Below are 9753 nucleotides of genomic sequence, written 5' to 3' on the forward strand. Positions count from 1 at the left end.
ATATGGGGCAGTCTGCACGCCTTAGAAATTAAAACTGAGCGAAAGTGAAACTAACTGTACATATCATTTTCCTTCCTTCTTTCTTTCTGAACGAACACATGTTACTGTTTCTGCTTAGTTTGATATTTTTAAAATGATAAATGTATCAATGATACAATCATCGCTCAACATTGAAAGAAAGAAAGGGAGGAAGGCCAAAGGAGAGAAGAGAAAGAGGGCCAGGGAAAAAAAAGAGGGAGAAGGAAAACAAAAGATCGAGAAGGAAGAAAAGAAAGAAAGAAAGAAAGGAAGAAAGAAAGATAGATAGATAGATAGATAGATAGATAGATAGATGGGCAGATGGATCGGTAGACATATAGTCAGACAGATAGATAAATAGATGGGCAGATGGATAGGTAGATATATAGACAGACAGGCAATACAGATAGATAGGTAGACATATAGACAGACAGAAAGACAGACAGATAGATAGATAGACGGGCAGATGGATAGGTAGACATACAGACAGACAGACAGATAGATAAACAGATGGGCAGATGGATAGGTAGATATATAGACAGACAGACAGGTAATACAAATAGACAGATAGATAGATAGATGGGCAGATGGGTAGGCAGACATGTAGACAAACAGACAGACAAACAGGCAGATAGATAGATAGATGAGCAGATGGATAGATATACATATAGACGGACAGACAGACAGACAAACAGACAGACAGCAGATAGATAGACAAACAGACAGACAGACAGACAGACAGACAGATAGATAGATAGATAGACAGACAAGACAAAGACAACGACAACTTGTTTAATGTGTTTCGACCACAGGCATAAATACACAGGGGGTGTTGGGGAGGGATGTAGAGTATTGTGAATTTCAAAATAACGATGTCATAACATTACTTTAAACACATCAGTTACATTTGATACACTTCAGTTCCCATTTTGTTCAAGCAAACTGCATGTCTTATATTCTGAGCAGTTGATGTCGTTGATATTCAAGGTTCGGTTGAAAAACTATAATCACATTTCTCATATATATATATATATATATATATATATATTCGCTTCATTCATTTGCATTAATTTGCTGTCTCCTAGATAGCTAGATGACAGATAGATAGACGGATACATAGATAGAAAGGCTTATCAAATCAATGTTATTCTTCTTTTTTTCTTTCTTTTTCTTTTTATTTATTTTTTTTTTTTTTGTTCAGACTTTCTTGGGTCGACCACCGTTTTATTTTGCATACAAATTACACAATCAACTAAAAAACGAGGCAACAATCAAAACTAATACCCGGTATTCACAGCAATCAATAGCACCCATGGAACAAACCACCCATACGAAAAAAGGCACACAACCCCTCATTTACTTTACACAAATATAATCATATTCATGCACTCGGGTATCATATAGTGGATTTGTCTGAGTTCAGTCGTTTTTTTTTTGTTTTTTTTGGTTTTTTTGTTTGTTTGTTTGTTTTAGTTGATTTTTCACAGAAGTACATAAAAGCAACATGGGAAACAAAGCAATGAAGATACACAAAACATGAAAACATGGTAACTAAGTTTTATATATACAAGGCTCATCCATTTATACATTTCTTTTTTTTTTTCAGGGACAAAAGATTCATCCTTTTTTTTAACATTTCAAATGACAAGACAGTCTTAAATGAAGTTTGAAAAACAAAAGAAGAAAAAAAAAGGTTATAATGTCTACGCAGACTATGCTGCACTCATTAATCATTGTTCACTCTGTTTAAAAAGAAAAAAAAAAGTAATTCTTTTTGATTTCCGCATATCTTGTTTTATTGAACATAATCTGTGTACCTTTGGCGATTGCGTTTGCTGATTGTATGAATTACATGATAAAGTACGACCTAAGCTCAAGCCTGCTTCTTTAATCAATGGATATCAACCGCTGATCAGTGCGCTGTGTTTATGCGGATGTCACGCATCTGTTCCTAATTTCAAAATGCAGCAGATGTGGTGTAGAGTATATGGATCAATCCGCATGGTTAGACACCTACTTGAAAGTGAAACTACTGAATCAGAACTTTTTGAACCCAATATCTGAGAAAGGTCATATCGAGGGAGCGAAGAAAGAAGGGCAGATAGAAAAGGCAGAATTATGGTCTGAATTTGAACTGAACTGATTATAATCATTTATTAAATTCAGATGATCAGAACTGGCTGATGGCAATAGTGTGTGTGTGTGTGTGTGTGTGTGTGTGTGTGTGTGTGTGTGTGTCTGTCTGTCTGTGTGTGTTCTCCATGGCTTGTAGCCGCTGCGTACGAAATAGCATTGTTTTGAGTGTCTGTAAAGAGGAAGGTGGCAGAATGGTTAAGACTCTCAGCTGCCAATACAGAGTCCGTGAGGGTGTGGGTTCGAATCCCGCTCTCGCCCTTTCTTCCAAGTTTGACTGGAAAATCAAACTGAGCGTCCACTGAGTCATTCGGATGCGATGATAAACCGAAGTCCCGTGTGCAGCATGCTCTTGGCGCAGTGAAAAAGAACCCATGGCAACGACAGCGTTGTTCTCTGAACGCAAAATCCTGTGGCAGAAATCTGTTCTGACAGGTGCACATACATACTCGCATGCACTCAAGGACTACTGAGCGCCTTGGGTTTCGCTACTGGTCAGGCATCTGCCTAGCAGATGTATTGTATCGTATCGTATCGTATCGTATCGTATTGTATTGTATTGTATCGTATTGTATTGTATTACTCTTTTCGTCACAACAGATTTCTCTGTGTGAAATTCGGACTGCTCTCCCCAGGCAGAGCGCGTCGCTACACTTAGAGCCCCCCCCCCCCCCCCACCTCCCCCCCCCCCCGCTTTTTTGTTTTTTGTTTTGTTTTTGTTTTGTATTCTTTTCTGCCTTCAGTTTTGTTTGTTTTCCTATCGAAGTGGATTTTTCTACAGAATTTTGCCAGGGACAACCCACTTTTGTTGCCGTGGGTTCCTTTACGTGCGCTAAGTGCATGCGGCACACGGGACCTAGGTTTATCATCTCATCCGAATGTTTAGCGACCAGACCACCACCCCGGGTCCAGCGGAGCGGGAGAAATACTGGCGACTTTGGGATTCGAACCAGCTAGTGCGCTCAGATTCTCTAGATTCTCTCGCTTCCCAGGTGGACGTTACCTCTAGGCCGGGCAACACTCCGCATAACATAGTATATAGTGAGGTATATAGTGTAGCGTATATGGATTTGTGTGTGTGTGTGCGTGTGTGTGTGTGTGTGTGTGTGTGTGTGTGTGTGTGTGTGTGTGTGCTGCCCTATCATCTGCACCGTTTCAGTGGCCGCTCAGTCATTCCGAGTCCCCCCACCCCCACACCCCCAATCTCTGCCCCCCTTCCCCCATACACGGCCACACCCGTATTCGTCTGTCGCAGTCCCAGAGCCGACAGTCCACAGGAACCATCGATGTTAGGTCGCTAGAAGGCCACACACCAGAGGAGACCCTGCACTGCTGCTGAGTCCCTTTGGTGGTGTTCGGTAGTGCCTGTTCTGATTCAAAGTGACATAGGACGCAGGGCGTTTATGGATATATGTCGAACGCCTCTTTGAGAAATCGAAACTGAAGCTTCATTTTTTGTTTGATACTTTCACGGCGTTTTTGTTCCCTCTGTCCTCTCTCCTTTTCCAACATGTATGTATTTATGTCGTTTTTGTCAATTGTCTATGTTTTATAAAATGGGAATAAAAAAAAAAGAAAAAAAAAGAAGAAGAAGAAGAAGAAAAGAAACTGAAACCGCTGCTGTGTGCCTGTCTTCTTGGCCGTGCAGCCGCTGAACACCAAGCTGGTGACGCCCTTGAAGGCCGTGGCGGACAAGGCGGCACCCTTTGTGTCCAGCTCTGAACCCCCTCCCACCGTCTCCCCCTACTACCTGGCCAACAACGACGACAACAAAAAGTTCATGTCAGGTGAGTACCGGCTGGAAATCACCCCGACCGCGGAGTATGGCTGCCTGTATACATGGCGGGGTAAAAACAAACAAACAAACAAAACAACAACAACACGGTCATGTACGTAAAATCCTACTTCCTGCGAAAGCCGAAGTAGAAGTAGTCAGAAGAGTGCAGGGTGGGAGGTGGGAAGGAAGGACCTGGATTATAATGGGAATGGGTATATATATATATATATATATATATATATATGTGTGTGTGTGTGTGTGTGTGTGTGTGTGTGTGTGTATCTAGAACTGAGGAAAAAAAAAGAAAGAAAAAAAAGATACAACACTATGCTATACTTCCGGGATTGGCAATAGCCGAATGGTTAAAGCGTTGGACTTTCAATCTGAGGGACCTGGGTTCGAAATCGTTGATGGCGCCTGGTGGGTAAAGAGTGAAGATTTTTCCGATCTCCCAGGTCAACATATGAGCAGACCTGCTAGTGCCTGAATCCCCTTTGTGTGTATACGCACACAGAAGATCAAATACGCACCTTAAAGATCCTGTAATCCATGTCAACGTTCGGTGCGTTATGGAAACAAAAACATACCCAGCATGCACATTCCCGAAAACGGAGTGTGGCTGCCTACATGGCGGGGGTAAATAAACAAAAAAACGGCCATACTCTTAAAATGTTACATGTCTGTCTGAGTGTGTATGTGTGCGTGCCTGAAATCTGATTGAATGACACAGGAAACGAATGATGAGTGCTCAGAGGCAGGTGGCAGTCGGCTCTACCCAGGTAGGTGGCAGCTTGTTGTGCAAATGACTCCGTGTTGTAAAACGCTTAGAGCCTGGTCTCCGACCGAGGGGATAGGCGCCGTAATATATGTATCCATATCAATCAATCAATATTATTATCATTATTATTACCACTTGTTCCAGGGTACACAGGGTTCGTACCCCGTTCCAGAGGGCAGCTGGGACTGGGCTACCCGATCATCACCAGCCAGGCGCTGAACGAGTTCACGGACGACACCTCGCGACAGGAGGAGGTGGCCAAACAGCCCGTGGTGGTCAGCCAGCCACCCGCCGCCACCCGGGACAGCAAGAAGATCTACCCCACCGAGTCCGGGCTGGTGCCTCACTACACCGGCCACATCCCGGGTAGGTTGGTGGATGGATGGATGGATGGAAAGAGGGTGCGGGTGTGTGGGGGTGTGTGGGGTGGTGGTGGGGACCGGATGGTGCCTATATAAATGTGTGTGTGTGTGTGTGTGTGTGTGTGTTGATGTCTGTAATGGTTGTATTTGTAGCTGTTATTATCATTGTTGTTGTTGTTATACCTATTATTATCAATTATGCCTATTGTTATTATCATTATTATGCATATTATCATTATGCTTATGCCTATCATTATTATCAGTAATGATAGCAGTTTATGTTCAGTGTGTAATTAATGATGCCCTTAGCCTAGTAGTAGTAGTAATAGCAGTACTGAGTAGAAGTCGTTGTTATCGAAATAGTTCAAGTGATTGGGTTATTGATTAGCAAATTGATTAGTGTATTGATTGATTATAAGCTAATTAATCGGTTCACTGATTGATTGTTTTGACTGTTAACTTTTCTTGAAAATGTCAAAATATCCTTGAACACGTCAGTTTTAATCTGATTTTACGTGACTCTTTGAACGCTTAGTTAAACATGTCGTGTTTGTCTTATATGTTTGCATTGTGTTCAGCATGACGACATGGTAATTATTTCTCTCGAGAGATAACAAAGCTGACTTGACTCAACCTGTCTGTGTCTATCTCTGTCTCTTTGATATTAATAAACAATGAGGCCAGGAGATCAAATAATTATCAAACAGTAAAGAGCAGTAACTCTCTCCCCACACACAAGGCACATAATTTCAAACCAGCGCTACCAATTCAGCTGGCACACAGGTAAATAAAAGATACATTGGAACAAACCCAGACGCTTCCTCAAAAAAGGAAGCGCCGGGCCTGTCCTCATACCGATCATTTGACATGTGCACACAGCAGCAAAGACAGGAGAAATGTGCAAACACAAAACTAGCTTTTATTCCAGATTGGCATAGCCTCTTTAACCCTGAACAAGCCACACAGAACACACATCTCTGTCTCTGTTCCTGTTTCTCTCTCTCTCTCTCTCTCTCTCAATCCTCTTGTACATCCCAATGTTATTAAAGACGTCTGTGATTGGCTGTAGGCCTATCTTTAATGCTGTATTGGCCGACTTGTTTGTATGCGCATGATGAACAGCAATGGCAAATTGTGAAACTGTAGGCTTTGGTCAGAACATCGATCTTCATCTTCGAGTATACAAGATCAATCGATCAGCCAGTGTCTCTCCTGCAAACAGAATTAAGATAATACTCCAAAGAGAGAGAGAGAGAGAGAGACAGAGACAGAGAATGAATGAATGAATGAATCTTTATTTTCCAACGGTGAAGATATTAGCACTTTGGCCGACTTATACATCTGCCGTTGTTCTAAGAGACACACAAACATATACGCATATAAATTTTGTTACACGTGTATAATGTACAAGTATAACACAGCGTCAAACTGAGAGACACAACATCACTCACATCTGTACGAAACGGAAGCGAGTAACACACACACACACACACCAAGGGAAAAACAACTACAACAAAACCCTAGCATGAATGCTTCGAATGAAACTGATACAGAAAAGTAATGATAAAATTTATAACACAGATGTGAGAGACATAAAAGATAGCAAATAAGGAGACGGGTAATAGGGATATGGACAGATGGACACATTATGTGGGGGAAGAGAGAGAGAGAGAGAGAGAGAGAGAGAGAAGTCTCAGTTCTAACTCTTGTAAGAGAATAACATATCAATGTACGGCAATACGCAAACAAACAAGTCTGTTCTTTATTTTTGCAGTGCAAAAATTCCGTTTCGGCGAGACTTTTGGCAACAGCACCCAGGATGCAATGAGCAAGACACTTCCGCCAGTGTCTTAAAAACAGTGACGTCACCAGATCACGTCATACAGGAAGATTACTCAACCAGTCGCAGACATCTCCAAAGAACAGACATTTACAGCCAACACCTTGTCAATATGGACATAGTTTACTTGGGTTTTGTGAAAACACAACATGCTTCTTCGTTATTCGTGTCTTTGAGAAACCTGTTGCGTCGGTGTTCGTTCAATCATTAAATTTGTACAAAAAATAAAACCAGTGGTTATGTGGATTAGATAGTGTGTGTGTGTGTGTGTGTGTGTTTGTATTTCTTTTTATCACAACAGATTTCTCTGTGTGAAATTCGGGCTGCTCTCCCTAGGGAGAACGCGTCGCTACACTACAGCGCCACCCATTTTTGTTTTTTTGTTTTGTTTTGTTTTGGGTTTTTTTGTATTTTTTCCTGCATGCAGTTTTATTTGCTTTTCCTATCGATGTGGATTTTTCTACAGAATTTTGCCAGGAACAACCCTTTTGTTGCCGTGGGTTCTTTTACGTGCGCTAAGTGCATGCTGCACACGGGACCTCGGTTTATCGTCTCATCCGAATGACTAGCGTCCAGACCACCACTCAAGGTCTAGTGGAGGGGGAGAAAATATCGGCGGCTGAACCGTGATTCGAACCAGCGCGCTCAGATTCTCTCGCTTCCTAGGCGGACGCGTTACCTCTAGGCCATCACTCCATATATATATATATATATATATATATATATATATATATATATATATATATATATATATATATATATATATATATATATATATATGTGTGTGTGTGTGTGTGTGTGTGTGTGTGTGTGTGTGTGTGACAAAATGAGGTTTGTTTTTTGTTGTTGTTTTTTTTGATGGAATGTGATGGCTTGTGGTTCTTATTCTTTATTAACAGCCTTGTGTTCTGCATTGCCCCTATTTTTTTTAGCTGTGGCTTCGTGGTAATGCACCCGACTAGAAAGCAAGTGTCCAATGGTTCCAGTCCCACACGGACCGGGTTTTTTTTGTTTTATTCCCCCCCTCCATATGACCATGGGTGGTGGTCCGGGAGCCAGTCTTTCGGACGAGACGATAAACCGAGGCCCCGTGTGCAGCATGCACCTCAGTACGGGCACGTAAAAAAAACAACCCAGCAACAACAACAACAAAAAACACCCCCAAAAAACCACACAGCAACGCGGAAAGGGTTGTCTGGCAAAATTCGGTAGAAAAAATCCACCCAAACTCTACTAGTAAAACAAACACACTTACAGACAGAAAGAGAAGAAGAAAAATTCGGATGGCTTTCCACTGTGGCGGTGCGCTTTCTGCCCGGCCGGGGTAGAGCAGCCTGGATTTCAAGAGAAATCTGTTGTGGCAAAAAAGTAATGCAATACAATACGATACAATACAATTTCTTTACCTGCTCAAGCTGTTCACCACGTATTCTCCCGTCCTTACTCAGAGGGCGTTTACCTGTATACCAAATCAAACGCTATGCATGATATGTTCGGCACAGAAATGCTGATTGCTGGTGATGGATGGGTGGACAAATTAGCTGAGGCGATCTGACCATCAGTTTTTTTAGGTTTCGTCATGCTATGACGACTCCCTGGGCAGTCCTGTCCAGTTTGATGTTCTTACCCCTGGACAACCACTGTGTCGACTGCTGTGAACCTGGTCAACGTCTGCTGTTCTTCATTGGGTTTAGACTGCTAACATCGTTGTTTTTAAAGAATCTGCTGCACCATATCTCGTTATAACGTTAATTTTGTACTTACTGGTCTGAAGAGCGCAATACCCGGGTGGTTAAAGTGTTGGACTTTCAATCTGAGGGTCCCGGGTTCGAATCTCGGTGTCGGCGCCTGGTGGGTAAAGGGTGGAGATTTTTCCGATCTCCCAGGTCAACATATGTGCAGACCTGCTCTGCCAGTGCCTGAACCCCCTTCGTGTGAATACGCAAGCAGAAGATCAAATACGAACGTTAAAGATCCTGTAATCCATGTCAGCGTTCGGTGAGTTATGGCAACAAGAACATATCCAGTATGCACACCTCCGAAAGCGGGGTATGGTTGCCTACATGGCGGGGTAGAAACGGTCATATACGTAAACGCCCACTCGAGTACAAAAGAGTGAACGTGGGAGTTGCAGATCAGGAACGAAGAAGAAGTACTTACTCGTCTAGAGAAATGGAAAGCAGAACTGAAATTTGACGACAAAATTTAATCATCATCTCCGCCTCTCATCTTTCCTTGTCTTCCATTGTCAGTTATGTCCCCTATATTTTCCGGTCTGCGCCCCCCTCCCCTCCCGCTCCACTTTCCACCCCCTTTTCTGTCCTCTTCCAATTGAGTGGCTGACCCTCCCTCTAACACCTGCACAATCTTCTAAATATTTCGCCTGCAGGTGTGATTTGGGGCTCGACTCTTACCCCTCTAATGGTTTCCGTTGGGTGCCTTTTCAATAGTTAGGTTTATGAACAACCATATCCTTTTCCTACTATGAGGGCAGTGGATACACACCTACTGTGTCTAGTGCTGGGTATTGGAAGGGGGTTGGGGGGGCGGGGGGGGGGGGGGCATCCAATCCTCTCCTTCCACCGTTTTAACCTTCCCCACCTGAAGTCAGGAACCCATTCACACCTGTGTGGAGTGAGGAAACTCGGAACAAAGTGTCTTTCCCAAGGACACAACACCATGCCGAAAACGGGGATATGACTGACGGGGACAGTCATCCCAGGGCAGTGAGGGGTGTGGGTGTGGGTGTGTGTGGCCGGATGAGGAGGGGGTGAGGGGGGTGACCTGACCTACCGCTACGACACTGACATCATCAGAACTGCAACACGTTCAGACCGGCAGTAAA

General features: G+C 43.0%; 1 protein-coding gene across 1 annotated transcript in view; it reads left to right on the top strand.

Annotated features, from left to right (window-relative positions):
- LOC143289498 (ciliary microtubule inner protein 2B-like) overlaps positions 1–6971 on the top strand; it is a 9771-nt gene extending 2800 nt beyond the window's left edge. Inside the window, exons 4-6 of the mRNA XM_076598484.1 lie at positions 3800–3938; positions 4851–5072; positions 6843–6971. Of these exons, the coding sequence (XP_076454599.1) occupies positions 3800–3938; positions 4851–5072; positions 6843–6922 (441 nt within the window). The 3' untranslated portion in view covers positions 6923–6971. The remainder of the gene's footprint in view (positions 1–3799; positions 3939–4850; positions 5073–6842) is intronic.
- Positions 6972–9753: the final 2782 nt, after the last annotated feature.

Source organism: Babylonia areolata, chromosome 14, assembly GCF_041734735.1.
Source record: "Babylonia areolata isolate BAREFJ2019XMU chromosome 14, ASM4173473v1, whole genome shotgun sequence".
Classification (NCBI taxonomy): Eukaryota; Metazoa; Mollusca; class Gastropoda; order Neogastropoda; family Buccinidae; genus Babylonia; species Babylonia areolata.